This window comes from Patella vulgata, chromosome 1 (assembly GCF_932274485.2).
Source record: "Patella vulgata chromosome 1, xgPatVulg1.2, whole genome shotgun sequence".
NCBI lineage: Eukaryota > Metazoa > Mollusca > Gastropoda > Patellidae > Patella > Patella vulgata.
The window spans coordinates 38391601-38411503 of NC_065879.2; the positions used below are offsets into that span (position 1 = coordinate 38391601).

The window sequence follows — 19903 nt, forward strand, 5'->3', positions numbered from 1 at the left end:
TCAAATAGACCATGTGCTAATTCATTACTTTCTGCACCAAGTGATCTGAAAAATACAAGCATATTAAGCCATGCAGAGTTCTTTAAGGGAAAGTTTCTCCAGAGAGCAATGGAGTTCCAACTGTCAAGGGTTCTTATATGTGCATGCCATCATGTACACATCAGACTGGCTGGATGCTGTTTCTTGTCAGGCTGTCTTTCTTGCATCACGGCAAAGGGGAAACCAACATGGATATTCACAGGGAAACTTTCTCGGCCAACTGGTTAGTGATCTAGCAATGTACTCATTAAGCCATCAAATTTCCAGTATCCATCAGATCTTTAACACTCCTCGATCCAAATCAATGGAACAAATTTACAAATTCTACTGGGAGCCAATTAGATAAAGCCTTTAGTATTTAGCCAATTTGTGAAAATTTCTTCAAAGATACGTCTTGATACTACATCTATCTATTATAGGGATATCATGATTTGAGCCTGAAACTGCAAAGATACACATTTAATTCATGAACTTGTTGGAATAACTCAACATGTACATGATCAGCCATTTTGTATTAGAATGCATGTATGTAGAGTATGTCGATCAAATGTTATATTTATGGCTTGAGTGTTAGGATTATCTGAAGCGCAACAATAGGTGAATTATCTAGAAAGGTCATATGCCAGTTGACCGGTCACTTCATTACATGAACCACAGGAGTTACCTTTTCAGTGAAAAGTAGTAATCTTTTATATCAACAATAAAACTATAGGTAACAGTATTATAGTGTAAGAAAGTCTGGATAATAAAACTATGTATAGGTGACAACATTATAGTGTAAGAATGTCTGGATAATAAAGGTGACAATTGCCTGCAAGCCTGTTGATTCGTTTAAACATAGTCAAAAATGGCTTCATTGAATGAGAATGAGAGAAAGAGGTTTAATATCTCCCCAGAGCCATTCTAATTAATTAAGGCTATTGAATCATTACTAGCTATTTGAATCCTATAGGGATACAACAAATGAACCTAAATTAATGCTTTAGTACCTTTTCACAGGTTTTTTTGACCTAGTTCTATAGCCAATTCTAAACTGTATAATATATACACCTGTATGACTGCTGTGCACCATATAATATCATTACAATACAATAATCATTGTTTACTGTATCCAATAGGTCTATTCTATACTTCATACATAATTTATATAAACCACCTGTGATTGACTGTAATCAGCCATAATAGGATTTCTTTCATTATTACAAAAATATGTACCCACTGATATTTATTATAAGAGACTGGGTGGACTCTGGGGTTAGGGATCCCTGAGTATTGACCAGAGAGGGGCTCCCACGCTTAGAGTGTGTGTGTGATATTGGGGTGGGGGTGGGGGGGTAAATGGTGCTTTCTAGAGTATATCCTGATGTTTCTTCCCAATCCATCAAAAACGATGTAACAAGGGCGCAAACTATGAAGAACATAGACTTCTTTTAAGGGCCCTGTGAGGCTCTTTATCAGTCCACCTCTGATATGAGAGAGAGAGACATACTGGTACATGTAGAAGGCTTAGGGTCATGCGTCAGTCCCCACCTCCTTTTTTTATCCAGGCATGTCATGACTATCTGACATATATTATTTACCCCTCCCAACCCTTTAAAATATATTTAAGGAACCTCTATATTTTGTTGCTGTGTCCGTTTAGAACCTTTGAACACACCAATACACACATTACAATTTAACAATAGCTTAAACCAGGAAAAATGTTTTATTTTTAAAGGAAATTATATAAGCTAAATTAAAATATATCTTTTATCATAGATACTGGTTCCTACAGGTTGAATCCTGCAGTTAGTTTGTGAATAGGATTTATCAAAGAAGTGCTCAAAACTTAAAACTCCAACTTCCCAACATTTTCTGTAGGAGACATTACTTCTTTTAGGTCCATTGGGGTTTCTGTCTGGAGCTTCTTATATAGAGTTCCAAGTGACTACACTGAATTTGAGCTGAGTTGTTAGGTCAATATGATGCTCTCTAAATTTTATTGACCAGCATTGGGCAATTAAAAGGTAATGAGATTATATTTATTGTATTTATTTTTCCAGGTAGTGAAGATATCGTCAACGGCAACCAGAAGCTAATCCTGGGATTAATATGGCATCTGATTTTAAGATATCAAATAGGAAAAACCAAATTCCCTCCCAAAAAATTGATGTTAGCATGGTTAAAGGCAGTGATACCAGATTGTAATATCAGTAACTTTACGTCAGATTGGAATGATGGTGTTGCACTACAGTATGTCTAACATTTATTTTAATAGTCTAGATATAAATTAGTTCATTTACTTCTATTTGAAAGAACACCCTTACTTCCTGTCATACGTAATGCTAATTCTGCTTAAGAAAGTGTATAGTTGTTTGCATAATAAAAACTGAGGTCTTGTATACAAAATGGTAAAGAATCTTTTTCACTTGAATCTTGAAAAGCCTAAGGTTGACACCCCCCCCCCCTCTTGGCAAAATTCTCTGATACAAATGGAATTCAAAAGAGGGCCATAGACATAACCATGGAGCTAACATGCAGCTGAAGATATTCTTCTCAGATGATGAATCAACGATAACTGAGGTGTTGCTGGATTACACAATTTAAAGCTGAGACATTAATAACCAGACTGTTTTAATTTCTAACTTTGTGCTTAATTCTGTGTTTGAAATGACATAATGACAAAACAGTTTCCCATAAATTTCTTTAAAGAGCAACTGAGATGCCTTCATCTGGCAATTTCTCTTTTGCTTCTCTCACAATCCACAGATCATACATGTTTCACATTCGACATATAATCATTTTATTTCAGTGCTTTATTGGACTACTGTAAACCAGGTTTATGTCCTGATTGGAAAAAACTTAGTAGAAACAACAGGTAAGAAATACTTTGTATTTTGTGTTTATCAGGAAATCAATTTCACCAGGAATCTGATTTATGCCTTTGATTTGGGTCATTCTGGGAATTAATGTCTGCTGGAAACACCCTTATTGACTCTTTTAATACAACATTGTGGGGGCATGCAGACACCCTAACCTCCGAAAAAATGCTTGCATCATAAAGGCATTCTTTGGATTGTAATTTAAACATTTTTTGGCAACCTCTCTCAGACATGATGCATATCTTAGGAGAGATATAAAATTGGGATGAAGAAGTTCGGGATATGTAATGGAACATATAATGAGTATAGTTCTTTTCAGAAGAAAGAACAAAATCAAAACAAGATTTATTCATTTGAATTGTTTTGTAATTACTAGAATTAAAGGCTCGCAGTTAATTGATTTTTGTTGTCTGCTACTTACATTCTTGATTCTTTGATAGAGTTGATTACTGTAAATACAATATGTCTATGCATAATACATGATCAACTCATTAACATTATATAAGGACTATTGATCGAGTAAAAGTTGAGCTAAAAATATTTTCTTCAGGCAGTTAATACGTGAAAAATAGATCGAAAGAGCTGGTTGTTTACTTAGATATTGTATTCTCTATTAATAGAGTTTACATTTCAGCTTAATTGAAGAGTTTTATTCTGTGTTTAGCAATGATAAAGGGGTTGAATCCTGATATTACAGATAATCTCTTTCAAAGTATCTAGAACAGAATTAGGGTTAAATAATGTTTAAAACTTAAAGACACAACAACAGATCATTCAAATATACATCAGAAGTAAAAAATATGTACTAGTTTAAAGATTAATATTATCTAATTAAGCACATCTAAGTATGAAATCTTCCTTGAACTGATGGGCTGGCTTGTATGAAAAAGACAATTTTTTTATTATATGCAGGGGATGGCAATTTTAAATCTTGATGAATTTTCAATTCATTTTATCTTTGTAAATACTAAATGAAATTAAACCATTTTTAGCCAGACATTTGTATTAGAGATTCAGTTTTCACAATATTTTGGTTTGCAAGGGATTAACAATCCCTCAGTTGATGATCAGAAACTTAAGTTAGAATTGATTAATATGAAAAACCTTGGGCCCACATATTTTCAAATAAAAGTACTTTTCATTGTGTATGGTTTTAAACTAAATTTTTAACTTTCCTTTAGACTGGTTGGGGTTATGTATAATCATATCCTTTTCTATTCTTAAATTGGCCATGCTAGTGTAAGACGTATTAAGTAACACTAAACAGAAACTCTATAGTTTATAGTTATGGGTGTTGGTTACATATAAAAATCTATAATATATTAAATCATTTTAAGGGTGTGTGTTATGGGTGTGGTGATCGTATATGATCATGGTCATGTTTATATACCAATTTCTTATGATATAAATTTAATAACTTATCATAATATATCATTTCAACATATTAGAAAATCGTAGACTAAAATCTAAACTGAATCAAACCGTGAGATTAATCAAATAAAGACCCCGCCCAGACAATATTTATCAAATATGTGGAGAACTTGACAGAGGCAAGTACTTTATCATATGTCAATATTTTTTTTTGTATAAAAAGTTGAATCACTAAAGGAAGAAGGGCCTACATGTACATTGTGTTACTTTTTTTGGTGTTTAACAACATGACATATTTAATTTTTCGAACAAATGATAACAAAAGTACAAACAATATATGTAACATTTTTATACTTACACACAACAAAACTAACTGGATTATGTGTCCCTTATTTATTAAAACTTCTTTGAAAAGAGAAGGGAGTCACGGTGGCTAGGTGGTTAAGACACTGGCTCGCTAGCCTGGAGGTCGGGTGCTCGATCCCTGCATTGGCTGAGAAAGTTCATCCAGATTTTCCGACGTGGTTTCCCCTTGTCAGTGGTGCAGAACGGAGGGCCCGACAAGTAAAGCTGTCTAGTCATTCGGATGAGACGAAAAACCGAGGTCCCGTGTATAATTGGAATGCACGTAAAAGATCCCGTGGCAGTTGGAATTCGATATAAGAGTAGGAGATAGTGCCGCTGCCCGGGCAAAATTTCCCTCATAGCACTCTGTATGGCGTATGTCCGTCTTCATTAACCCAGTATAGGAGCAGAACAGTAGGATGTTAAACCACATTTCATTTCATTGAAAAGAGAAACTGTCTTTCCTACTGGCAGAAGTAAGTTTCCTTGATTTATAGATCTGCTGTCATTTGAAAAGTCAAAATGGACTCGTAATGGTGTTAAAAAATTGGAGATAAAAACCCCAAAGAGGGTTGACTTTATATATGAAATATATTGACAATAAACAAAATATAAATCATATATTTTATTACAACATTTGAGGCAAGTGTCCTTCATCGGGTGATTTATTTTTTGTTCTTTTACCTGAAAATTGCCATTTGATCGAAATGTTCTATTAATTTACTTTCTCCTTTGACATATATTTCAAGTACTTAATATAACTGTTATGTGTTTTTAATTGAATACATCATGGAAATATTTCTATAAATTTTTTTAAAGCACTCTGCAAGGATTATATACCATACATGTAGGTATATAATATTATTAATCATACAAGATATTGGCCATTGTACTTTAAACTTACACAATAGATAGACAAGTCTATATACATGTACTATATACACTGTTTGTTAACTTTTTTTTAAATGTTGATTATTTACTTTAAATGGCTGTAAAACATTATGGTAGAGATACTAGTGTACCTGTAAACATTCCTTATTTGGAGTCACCACTTGGTCATGCAGGCATTCTTAATCAAATAACGCCACACTTTTAAAACCTTAATACCAAACATCACAAACGTCTCTCGTCATCCCTTAAGGCAACTTAAAGTTATTCTCGCTCCGTCTGCAAACAAATGGGTGAAAAAACTTGCCACTAGAAACGAAAGTATTTTATCCCCCTTGTATTAAAATGTGCTCCTAAGGATCAACTATTTAATTAGTAAACAGGGAAGAAATGTAATTAATTTGCTTAAAATGTTGTCCAGTCACCATTGACTACAGAGTAAAGTCTTCTTTTTTAATCTTGACATTTTCTTGGCAAAATTTTCTAACTTTTCAATGGGGAAATAGTATTTTGTTTCTTAATATAATTGGTTTCTTTATAATGTCCAGGACCATTGGAGTGTTTTGAAAAATTTGTCTGAATATCCAATTGATATGTAAGATTTTTAAAATTTGTGATTGGGTTGGGATTGGGATCGAGCATGTTCTTGGATTTGCTACATTTACATTGTGCATGTAACTTTAAGACAATCATCTGTATCGTTTGTTATTTGATTCTTGTTGGGTCAAGTCCCTAGAAAGGAGACATTGTCTTGCCATTGCAATAATTTGTTCATTTAGAAACTAAAATATAGTTAATTGTATTAACAATGGCCACAACTGTGTGTAGTGCTAGGGAGGAGAATTTAGCCAGAGTATGCATGCATGCCAATGTGTACACAGAGAGGGACCATTGTTTCTCCCCTCATCCAAACAACTTGGTTAAAGTTTTCCTTGTCAGCCCTGCAGGCACTACACCCTAACAAACGAGAATCAGTGTTGATACATTCTGAAGGCTCTAGTCTGCATGTAATGATTAAATACATGTATTATATATCATCTGAAATGTGTTAATATGATAGACTATGTGATATAAAACACAGATACATCAAATGTATTATACAAGATACATGGTGTTAAAGTAACACAACTGGTCTTAAAACAGCTCAACCTTTATTTGTAAACTATGACAAAATGCTAGTTCATGCTTGAGTAAATAGGACAGTTCTGACAGGGTGTAGCCTTCTACTTTGCTTTTCCTACTACCTGCTTGACAATGAAAGGTCAAAGGGTATGAACCTTTAAAGTGACACTTAATTACTGAATGGAAAGAAAGTCTAATGAACACAACCACTTAATATTAAGAGGCTATACATGAAAACCAATCTTGAATCTATAACTGAACATGTACATATTTTTCTTTGAATATATCTGTGCATGTTCTATTCTACATGAATCTATGATTCATCTTTCTCTTTTATTAGAAACACCTGCACTTCAGAACTAAAAAAAAACACACGTAAAAAATGAATTGATCTGCATTTATTTGGACATATTTATTGTAATGGTATAGTCCACCACTGAGTTGTCCCTCTCTAAATTCATTTGTTAAAATATAGATAGTATTATGTCTATCTAAAAATAAATCTGATAGGTGTGATTGCATTTATTTTGACTTAACAAAGAAGACTATAATTTTGTCTCATCCTTAAATGTGTACCCTTTTGTTTACTTATTTATGTACATGTATCATTTGGGAAATCCTTATTAGGATGGACAACCACAATAATATCTGACAGTATTCGTTTAATGCATTCTACATAACATACATTGTAGTCCTATTTCTCGTGAAATTAATGTGTTTTTAAGACAGGTATATCATTGTTAGATATATGTAGATATTATATATCATTATCAAATATCTATTCCAAGCACATAGGCCAAAACATTAACATATTTCTTTTTATTGTTATGACATATCCTTAACCCTGCTAGGATTACTCATATAGTAATGTTTTTATCTTAGATTTGGATCGTTGGATTGATTTTAAATTATGTGCACACAAGTTAATAATTATGTCAATTATGAAAGCTTGGTAGATTTAGAAACAAAGCAAAAATGTGCTGTAGGTAAACAATCTATGCTGCATTGTAGTAGAAAATAGCTGTCTAGCCAAAAAAAATTTAATTACTACAACATCTATAGAAATTATTAATTAACTTTTTAGGATACAAATTCCAGGTATTAGCAAAGAAAGTGCACATTGGATTAACATTAAATGATGTGAAGTATCTCTTTTTAGTAAGCCTACTTGTATTTGGATTCATTTCAAGGTCAATACACTAGAACCCCCTCCCCCGCAACTCCCCACAACTTCTCACAACAGAAAAAGACAACCAGTGTATGTTGAAGAAAACAAAAAAAAAACTACATTTGGAGCTTCAATAAAGAGTAGACTGATTATTCAGTACACACTGATCTAAAATCACATGTTGTCATTGCACAATATTTATACAAGGGTGTGTATGTTAATCAGTTGATCATATTGTACGTAAACTGCATGACAATCATACTTTTACTTAAACTACATGACAATCATACTTGTCAAACATATCTTAACAAATGTCAGGATGTTTTTAAATCAAAGATGAACTCCTAATAAAGCAAAAATTAAAATTAATTTAAAGGTGCACTAGGTAGTATCTCAAAAAGATTATGTCTGAGCATCACCTGTATATTTATTCTTTTTGGAATATTCATCCTACACCATCAAAATGTCATTGACAAAAAGCCATTTGCCCTCCTATCCTCATTTTGTAAATTTTTCGGAAAAAGCAGGGTGTTTTGTAAAGTTAAGTGGATTTTCAAATTTTTACACTGTTTTTTTTTACGAAGAAACAAAGGATGGGAAGATTCCACCAGACTCTTCTACTTTCCCTAAACCCATGACCATTTCAAAATATTTCATTGTATCATTAATCTTTTGATCAAGTTGAAAAGATCATTGTGATATTTATTTATGACATAATATAGACTTGTGGTTTATATTACAGATGTATATATATATAATCCTCTTATCTCCTGGTGTTTTTCCATTGTTTATCCTCTATAATTACCTTTAATACCCCACACTCTTATATCATATACAACAACACAATATATGACACATATTTTCACAAATTTAATAAATATTTCTCATATTTCTCATAGATAAGTTTTTTTAAATACTATCATTAAGCAGCCTTGAATTGGCTTCAATATTAACCATACCAAAATGTTGAAGATAGGTATAAATAGAGTCTAAAGGGGGGCTTATGTCGACCTTGCAACTGAAAGCAACTGGCGTTTCGGCAATTAGGAGCAACTGAAAGCAACTGAATGCAACTGAAAAAAGTCGACCTGAGCGCCTCTTACAACTCAAAGCAACTAGTTGCAGTCAGTTGCAGTCAGTAGCACATGTTCAACTTGCTGCAACTAGCGGCAACTAGTTGCAGTCGACATGAGCGTTCTTGCAACTGGAGTCAACTCGTTTCCATGGAAATAACATCACATGATAAGAGACATGTGTCATGTGACTTTATAAATAAGCAAATGGAAGTGAACGAAGACACCCACTTTTCAAGTTTTGATGATGTTGACAATAATATACTAATAGAATTGTAGCAAGACCGACCATGCCTTTGGGTTGCTTCTTCTAGGTGATCTGCCATTTTGTTGATCACATGATAAATAAAATAACAGTCACGTGTGCAGTGTGATCGCTATCAGTTCCGTGTCGACATAAGCCCTCCGAATTCAGTTGCTCCCAGTTGTCCTCAGTTGCTGATATGATCGACATAAGCACTCTTGCAACTGACTGCAACTAGTTGCTCTGGGTTGCAAAGTCGCCAAATATTTCTTTCTTACAATCTTGATTATATTGAAAGAAATTTCTTTGATAGTTAGCAGTTGTATTTATGTTAGATGGTCCCCTGCAGATCTATTCAAAATTATAAAATTATCTATGACAAGAAAAAAATAGTGCTCACAGTTTGAAGTTGATAAATTGCTTTTCTTAAATTATTTGATCGTTCACAATGTCAGCCTGTGTCTCCATGGCAAATTCTATCGCTATACAGGACACTGCAATAATATCTGACAATATCCCTTTATGTGTTATGAAATTCAAACCTGTAAAATTTACAGGAAAATGTTGCTAAAGGCATATTATGATGCATGAATGTCACTGTTTAAATATTTGACCATATTTCCTTGAACTGTTCAACCGTTTTACAGCTTTCGAGGGATAAAGAATTTAAGGTCCACTTCCCAGCCAGTTACTCATGCATGGACACATACCATAGTTTAATTGTTCTCTTTGACAGCTCCTACAAGTATTATTATAATACAATATACATACAATATACCACCTGTATCAATGTATAAATAATATGTAGACTGTAGACAGAATAGACAATTATTGTCTCTATATACAAATCCCCTATTTGATTATTATATCACTTGTAGAAGGTTGAGTATTCAAAAACAGTACAAGTGACATAATCAAATTACATGTAGGATAAATGCACCTTCAGATCTGGAGAATCTGCTTGTTAACTGTCATTGAGCAATATGTCAGAAATGCTGTAAAATTCTCCTTTCTATTTGAACAAGTATAGTTTGAATATTCATTGATGGATTTTGTATGCCATGCTGCCATCTAAGTCTTTATAACATTGTATAACAGCTGTAGGCCAAAATACATTCAGGCAAATGGTATGATTACTTTATTGATGTGTTGCAATGCAAGTGATACATATATGAATCACTACGCATACAGAAATGTGTATGTCCAATATTCTGTCACTGTTAGTCTTTGCTCCACATTGTCAACCCCAACATCCCTTTCCAGACACCAAACCACGTTGTCAACTAAATTTGTTGTTGTTTATTACAAATTTAAAATCCAATACATTATACATAATATTATGGCCCGGTTGATTTAATTAAGATTATTTACAGGAGTAATAACATATTGGGTAAAAACATAAAAGATTTCTCGTATATAAAAATGTAACTTTAAAACATGTTAAAATTTACACGGGCTTCCTTATAAAGCTATTGAGAATCATATGCCCACTCTACACTTAGACGTTCATTGTTGTGAACCAGAGCTTATGTTTTATTCATACTTTCTGTTCCATCGGTATAGGCCTACTACCGGTAATAAAGATGGACATATATGCAATGCAGTATGCTTTGAGAGAAATTTTGTCTTAACAGAGGCTAAAACAGCCTACTCTAGGGTTCTTTTACGTGCACACAAACGACAAACGTGTCCACAGCACAACCTATAATAAAAAATAATAAAAAAATGCCGGAAAATCAAACCCAGGACCTAAAAATAGTGGGCTGTGCTTTACAATCAAGATACATGATAATCTGCATTTGAGGACTAAATTAAATGTAATTATGTCAGTAATTCGAATGGACTAAACAGTGACTTACAAATTATTGAATATAATTCTTTCAAGCTATCTTCATCATCAAATCAAATTTGTTTAATTAAGTCATATTTAATTATAAGTTTCTTGTTTTTCTTATTTTACAGATTAGATAATTGTTCGAGAGCTATGACATTAGCTAAAAATGAATTTAATATCCCAATGATTGTACGACCAGAAGATTTCTCTAGTCCACATTTAGATGATTTATCGGGTATGACCTATCTATCATACTATATGACTGTTGATTCTCCTGGTTATCATGCTACATTAAGAAATGTCCGAGCTCTCTTAAAACATGGCACCATAAACAACTTTACTGTAAGTATACAAACATTTGTTCTATTCATATTTTCTTTCAAAGGAAATAAAGATTACACGGTATATAATACTATTCAAATCTTCAAGTCCACAGAACTAGATGTACAAAATACATCCACTTGCAGCCTTATCTCCAAGCCATTTAATAGGGGTAAATGAACAAGTCCAATGAAATGAAGTGGGGTTTAACGTCCTACTTTTCTGCACCAACTATGTTAATGAAGACAAACATACACTTGTACATCATGCAGTGTGTAATGAGGTTATTTAGCCTACTCTTTGTCAAATCCAACTGCCAAGGGTTCCTTTAGTTACACAGCCCCTCCATCACACACCACTGACAAGTTGAAAAATCCTGAGAAACGTTCTCGGATCTCCTGGTTAATCTCTAAATCACCATGGCCCCACAAATCCAATGATGAATTAACTCTTCAATAGCAAGTTTTGAAGAGCAAGGGAATCAACTCTGTAACTTCAAAATGACCCCTCACTTCTTCAGATGTATAACAATTTCTTTTTAATAACTATTATTGCCATATTTCTATAGTAGGCTAGATTTTCAGTATTGTACGTGTACGTAAGAGCCCTAACATAGGTCTGTTGAGTACAGCTGTGTTTAATACCCAGTAATAAAGTTTACTAGTAATTTTGTAGGTCTATAATAACCTATAATAAATATAAAACTGATAATATCTCAATTTACCCACTTTATTTCTAGACTGATTGGCATGATGGTATATTATTATGTAACCTGACCAAATCTCTCGGAGTAGAGCCTGGAGGCTGGCCAAATATGACATCAAATAATGTGGAAAATTTACAAAGAGGTATTGATGTATATTGTTAGGTTTCTTGCCTTTGAATACACCTTGAGCATCTTGTTGGTATTTTATTTTATTTTATTTTATTTTATTTTTAATTTAATTCTATTTTATTTTTGTGAAAAAGGTGTAAATATATGATGCTACATTTTGATTTATTTTTTCTACCATTATTTATTGATAAAAGTTAAAGACATTGGGGAGTTTGTTCTTGTGTCAGAAATTGTCTATTTGTGAATGCTTGAAATGTTAATTGTCTTTGATTTTGTGTGTCCTGAATATTTATGTTTTGATGATAAAATTACACTAGTGAATCTTTATACATTTTAGCAGGTAAAAATGATAAAAAAAAGTTAAATTCTGATAAGTAAATAATAAGAGTTTGTTCAAAGCATGTGAACAGACTGTATTACCTTCTTAGATCAGAAAATTATAATCTTTAAAAGGGTGGGGGAAAGGACGTACATGTAGATATATTACTTGGGTGCATTTGAAGGACACATATATCTTTAGAGACTATTTTCTTATGAGAATGGAAATAAAATCTGTCATTCAAAGCAGAAATCTGGTTTCTGAGATTCTGCTTTATAAGCTTAAAATCTTTCTATCGAAAATTTAAAGTACTTCTTCAACAGCTGTATTTTAATTAAGACTCTCCTCTGCATGGTCACAACATTTTTTGTGAAATAACTAATACATTTCAATTTATTGTTTCAATTATCTTATTAACATTCTTGTAAATGGATACAGTTCTTGCTCTTTTGAAATCTTTCTTAGAACCGTTTTCATTGTCTTAAAGGTATCGGTACATCTGAATTAACTGTTAGCATGGATAAGCATGAATAAAAATATACATTAGTAGTAGACAAAATTAAGTATTTTATAGAGCAAATATCATTTTGAAAATGCATAATGGTGCGTACCCTTGAAATAGACAAATTTATTCTTAAACGAAGGGATATAACACTCTATGAAACATGACAAAACAATATATATTATTGATTTTAGAATAAAGTAATTACTGTACCCCTGAATATGGTTTTCTTTTAAGTTATTTCTTTAAAATTTAATATTTATATAATCATTTTCATCGTTAAACTCTTTAGAATATAAAAATTATTGAACACCAATAAATACTTCAAAATGATTTTGTTAGTCCCATCGATGCTAGTTCTTGATTTCTCTACACAGGAATGGATAGTGCTAGAAAGCTTGGAATTGAACCAATTTTGTCTGCCAAAGAAATGTCTGACCCTGATGTGGAACATCTTGGAATAATGGCATATGCTGCTTATTTCACACGCTTGACTCCTCGTAGGGTGGTAGCAGATAAAGCAACAATAAATGGGGACTTTCAGAACATTCATGTTGGACAAGAGGTAAGCATATGGTTATTAATTTTTTTGACTATATTTCTTGAGATATCCGCGTTCTCCAGTTTTCTGCCTCTGATAATAGTAAGTGCAGGAGGACATCAACATTAAATTTTAATAACAATTAACAAGACAAACACATGGACAAGACAAAATTATGAACATTGTACGTCATAGGAGAACTATCCAATCAAGTCAATGGATCCAGGAGCAGACGGTGATTATCCACTGTGGGCACAGTCCCAGGTCTGTAGTGACACAGGCTTTAGATAATTTGCAAGGAACAAGATTAATGAAAACACTATGTGAAGGGAATTAATTCATCCATAGAAGACAAAAAACAAAGACTGTACAAATACAATACAGATTCATTATATATTAGTCCCAAAAACACTTACATTATATTCACCATTTTATTTTTGGACTGTATAACAAATTGAAGCGATTATTTCATATTTTTAAGTTATATTTTTAAAATGTATTAAAATAAAGCCTTTAAATAGATGGTATCTATAAACAGTCCTACCTTGTTAAAGAATAATCCTATTAATCCTATAATTCACTATTGCCAGTTGAGAAATTGGCAAAAATATCATTTTCAACTTCAAATTCAAATGTTTGAAGATAGCTATTCCATTGGGGTGAACAGAAAAACAAGGGAGGTAATTGTGTTATTATTTCCAGGGGTGAATGATTTTAAGTGTGAGAATGATACCTATGATCATATAATAGTGAGTTGACAACCTATTAAGCAAAAGACATAGAAATAATATGAAATTCTCGCTTTAAGATAGTTACAAATTGATATAAAAGATTCCAGGGTAAATGGTGGGATCATTATGAATTGTTTGTTTGCTCCTAGTCTAATATATATATATATATTTAATGGCTTTTCCTTTCATTGGTGTTTTAGGTTTTTATGTAACATATATTTAGAACATTAAAATTACTATTTGACCTAACGTGCAGAGACCTTTTCAATGGTTATATATTAAGCAAAAAATAACGATCAAAGGAATCTTAAATTGCAATTCATAAATTTGCAGGATTGCGTCGGACATACAGATTGTTTATATCCCAATCAAATGTATGTGAATTTAAGCAACCTATTTGTCAGGAAGACATTTTTACTCCATAATTAGCATGCAATGTTATATGTACTTATTAGCTAATAATATTATATTACTATTTTTGAGTGTTTTGTTAATGTTATGGCATGCTGTTTTAGTCTATTTTTTTATTTGATTATAATCTAAATCGTCAAGATTTTTGCATGCCTTGAATTTCAGTCCCCTTCTATAGTAATTATTGAGGAGTCTCAAACAGAAGTTGTAGAATCCTCAAACTGTGGTGATGATGTTGATGCCATACCTGTATCAACAACCTCAATGATACAACAACAGGATTGGAACGGTTCTCAGCCTTTCACAATGTCATCTGCTTCTAAGACAGATGTCAGAGAGGTCAAAGAGGAAGAGCTACAGTACATGAGCAGTCATGTACAAAATGGTGACCAATCAGAGACGGTTGCCATAGAAGAAGACGTCATAAGACCTGCAAATTCTGCATTTAATTTACAAGATTATGTCATTAAAGAAGATGTAAAAAGGGTTGAAACTGTGAGCCGTGAGAAGCAAGCTCCAATTCTGGATTTTGACCAAGATGGATGCTTATATCAAGAAACTGTAAATTTTTAATGTTTTAGTCTTTGTTGCAGACATTAAATTTGATAATTAATCTAATAGAATAATACACTAGAATGGTAGCTGTTTGATTTAGTAGAAAGGAGGTAAAGATAGAAGTTGAAGCGGACTAACACTTGTAGAATGATGTAGGCATTAACTGATCATGACTCTTGCTATGTTGAAAGCTTATTAATTATTTTAAAGTGATTTAGAATATAGAAATTTGCTAATAGTTGTACAAAAAAATTACATCAAAAACTGAATAGTTGTGTGTCTAACACCATTCACCAGAGGCATATGGAGCACTGTATAACCACATCTACATATTTTCATGATGATGAAGTCACTCGTATATTGAACAGGGGATTCCTTAAATGATTTATAATTACTTAACCCTGGTAAGCTAATCTTTTAAGGATCATACTCGTACACTCATACTGAAACTTTTAAACAAACTATTTGGACTATTCTTGCACATTTTATCGTTTGAATTGCATACTTAATCCCACCATTACTGTTGCTTACCCTCTCAAATATACAAAACTATATTCAACATCAAAAAATAATAAGATAATCAACCCACAGAACTTGGCACACACTGAGTTAATTGAGTGGATATTAAACAGTTAAATGATACCATTTTCAATTATTTTTCATGATGACCCTAGACATGCCCTCCTTCATGTATATATGAACCCTTGGTTTAATATTTCACAGGATCAATGTAAATACAATGACTACTATGGATAATGTTAATAAAAAATGTCTGCAATGTGGAGTCTTTGACAGATGATCTGAAATAACATTGTCTATATAGTAAAGTAGGCCCTATAATAGAGTAAAAGTATAGAATAGGATGGACAGGAAAGGTGTTTTTCTTTGGATACGAAAAAGTTTAATATTTTAACATGTATTATTATTGGAAGCAAGTAGATCTTCTGAAAGTAAGTTCAGATATTTTATCTTTGAACTTATCTTTGGTATTTTTTAAACTGTAATATTTTTGTGAGATTAATCTTGAGCATTGTAACCTCTTCTCAATCCAATTTTGACAGCTTTTATTACAATTTTATTATGATGACTATATTAAAATTAATCTACTTCCGACTTTCTTTTTTTGAGATTAAAGAGGAATTAATTTAGTATTTTTAAATCTCTATAATCGACTGAACAATAATTTTCAATTTGATGTTATTTAAATAGAAGATAACATCAGAGGTATTCAAATCACAATAAATGTAGGTTTTTGTAAAAAATTTGGTCAAATTTGCATAGTCATCATGATTTGTAACTCTGATTTAGTCAGTGCTTCCATTTTTGATATGGTAATTAGATGAACGAAAGATAGTTTGAATTTGAAATTATGCAGACCACATTAAGTCTGTTCATGGCTGTTGTTGTTTTTCACAGACAAGTGGTCTTATTTTAGTATATATGCAGCACATGCACAAGGGTTTTTGCTATGGGAGGAAACCGGGAAACCGGAGTAAACCCACGAGGTTGAGAAGGAGCCTCTTATCTCCATGCCACATATGCTCACAACAGGCACTGAAACCAAGACACATGTGACGGCCAGTAAGAACTCGAAGCCCGACACTCAAGACCACTATGGCTTACCAACCCCTGCTCTTCGTGGGTGGGATGATATGTCTCTTTAAGTGTGAATTGAGTACCTGTCTACAGATCATCAGCATGTCAGTGAAAAACTATTGATTATATTCATTTGAACACAATGCACAAAACACACAGATCAAATTACAGAATCTGTTGTTTTGTTGATCAATGTTTCCTTGTTGATATTTTTACAATGAGAACATATTCTGTACTGATCTTGATATCAATAATCAATCTGTTTCCCCTGTTATATTGTTACCAAATAGATGTGTATTTGTGTATGGATGTTGAACTTGCATGCATATTGTTGGTTTAATGGAATAAAATCCAACATGTTGTTGATTTTTATTAAGTTTTTAACAACAAACATGTGAATGGTATCATCACATGTATGTATTGAAGAATTTTCCTATTTATCTGTTCGTTAGTAGCTATATAGTAATTTATTTATTAAATATGTTTGTACATAGGCGTAGGAGCCGGGGGTGATTTACCCCCCAAAAAATTTATTTTCGGGCAATGAAAAATTTGACGACCTTTATTTTCTATTAACGTTTAGAGAAAAAATATAACTAACTTATTTCTATGAGATCCGCACTGCCCGAAAAGTATTTTCTCGTCTTTTTCTTGTCCACTGCATGCCCGAAAATATGCCCGAAGCTCTCTTATGATATGTATGCCCGAAAAAACGGTATTGATTTCGGGCAATTTTCTCTTATGCCCCCTGAATTACTTTGAGCTCCTACGCCTATGTGTTTCTAGCTATATGTAGTAATTTAGAAAACTAACCATTTTTTGCATAAATTATCCTGTTTCCTATTGGACCAAAGACATAAATGCATACTCTGTCATATTTGTAGCAAGTTACACTAACTGAGTAAAGTGGCATGGTTTCGATTCTCCGTTTGTACGTGACAAGGAGTAGGGTTGTTTGTCCAACCTCATGGGTTTTCTCCTGGTCCTCGTGTTTTCTCCCACTACTAAAGACCCCTACACGCTATCAAATTATTGAAAATTGACCCATATGTTAGTCCCAAAATGACCTAGTTTGTGTCAAGTGGACATTAAAGCCTCTCTCTCTCTTATTATGTGTCTCACAGTATTAAGAATGTGTGTTGTGTCTTACAGTATTAAGACTGTGATCTTATTTATATGTCTCACAGTATTAAGCGTGTATAGCTTATCATGTGTCTCATAGTATTAAGAGTATGTGTGCTTATTATGTGTCTCACAGTACAAAAAATATGTGTCTCACAGCATTAAGAATAAGAGCGCTTATATGTGTCTCGCAGTTTAACATTATGTACTAGTAAACTTTATGTCCAATGTTTAAATAGTTGATTTTTAAAAGACAAATGTCTTTTTGTTGTCTCTTTTAGATGCATGCCTACAAAAAATATATTCTTTTACTTTGTCTTCTTAAAGAGAAGTCATAAAAGTCAGATTTTTGTATTTTAAAATTTTTTTCCAAGTCACATGACATTTGTCAAGTGTTCATCAGTCCATGAAATTCATCTTCATCACCAGTATACATTATTTACAAGATTAATTACCAGTATTTCCAACGTTAAAAGTTAAAACACATCACGAAAAAGGGGTTTTGTATTAATTGTATTTTATTGCCTAAAAAGAAATTGGGTGTAGAAAATGTTGTGTTTTTATTTTGCTTAATTTTATGTAGTTTAGACATCAAGTGTAATATGAATGTGTGATGTTTTTAGTTCAATAGATTTTTTCAAAAAATGTAGATATTAGAAAAATTAGATGACAAATTAGACATAATTTTTAGTGTTTTAATTTTACTATTTATATTTTATTAATTATTTTAGATTGTTATGTATTTGTTAAAATAATTAAAATGTTGATTAAATCAAGGCTAGATTCAGTAAAATTTATATGTTTTCTAATTGAGATTTAACACACATGTGATAATCAACGCCTTTACTGTCCAAGTGGGAGTTACTCCCATAGTCATTCTTACTTAAACAATTATCACGTCTGCCTTAAATATCACATACATGTATGAAATTCATCATGTGACTATTTCCAATTCCTTTGTGTACACATCAAAGAAAAACTCATTTTTTTAAAAAATTGAACTTTTGTTTTTATATAACAACAATGTCCAACAGATTATTTTTCTCTTTTGAAAAAAGCCTTTTTGGTTTAAAAACAACTCAAGGGAGATTTATATGTAATTACAACTGTAAATAAAAACATTTTTTGTGAATGTCTGGAAGTGAATCTTTTTAAAACTAACACTAAACAGTTTAACGGTTTTAAAATAAACTCATAGCTCCATTTATAGGCCTATATTTTTTTTATTTGCTTTTGATTTTGTTTGGAACATATTTAATTATGACACATTTTACATGGGTGCTATTATCTGATGCATAAAAAATTATAACAGTGCAGGAAAGTAGTTTTATTTTGATTAAATTGTCATTCTGTGAATATAATGATAATTTATACAGCTTCAAATAAGTAAATTTGTATTGTATTCTTCAGAAAACATTCCAAGTATCTGTCGACTCAGATGTTTTACCACATGATGTAAGAGCTGAAGTTATTGGTCCTGATTCTATTCCACCAGTTAGAATGAATTGGTCTGGCAAAACGGCTACCTGTTCTTTTACTCCTTCAGAAACTGGCATGCATAAGGTTGGTTATATTTACCTCAGGTCAATAGAAGGACTCAAATACCATAAATCACCATGTCCACAATGTATATTCACTATTAGACAATCTTAACTGTCAGATTATATCTTCACAATGAAAATTTTCATTACCTAGTCCTTTCCATAAAATTTATTTCACCTTCACAAAATTTGCACAATAAAAATTTAGAATTGGGCAATGTGACTCATGAAGATTTATATTCAGGTCAATTGCACCAAGGAAATTTCAGCTTTAAATCTTCTAACCTTCTCCTCCATGGCAGTTCTTCGCCAGACCATGACAATGCAATATGTGGCAGTATTCCACCAAGACAATTCACTGTCAGTGTCCTTATGACAATTAATATGGATTCATTATAATAATAATTGTCCAGCTTGAAACCACAGATAAACAAATGTCTCTTTATGTCTATTTGAAAATCTCTAAATGAATAAATTGTTTTTA

General features: G+C 32.2%; 1 protein-coding gene across 2 annotated transcripts in view; it reads left to right on the top strand.

Annotated features, from left to right (window-relative positions):
* Window positions 1-19903, top strand: part of LOC126808381 (filamin-A) — a 79622-nt gene that overhangs the window by 8759 nt on the left and 50960 nt on the right. The window contains exons 2-8 of one of the 2 annotated variants that reach the window (XM_050533054.2): window positions 2082-2271; window positions 2831-2896; window positions 11074-11287; window positions 12006-12114; window positions 13300-13487; window positions 14771-15166; window positions 19289-19441. In XM_050533054.2, the coding sequence (XP_050389011.1) occupies window positions 2082-2271; window positions 2831-2896; window positions 11074-11287; window positions 12006-12114; window positions 13300-13487; window positions 14771-15166; window positions 19289-19441 (1316 nt within the window). The remainder of the gene's footprint in view (window positions 1-2081; window positions 2272-2830; window positions 2897-11073; window positions 11288-12005; window positions 12115-13299; window positions 13488-14770; window positions 15167-19288; window positions 19442-19903) is intronic. The other variant, XM_050533053.2, reaches the window with a different exon arrangement.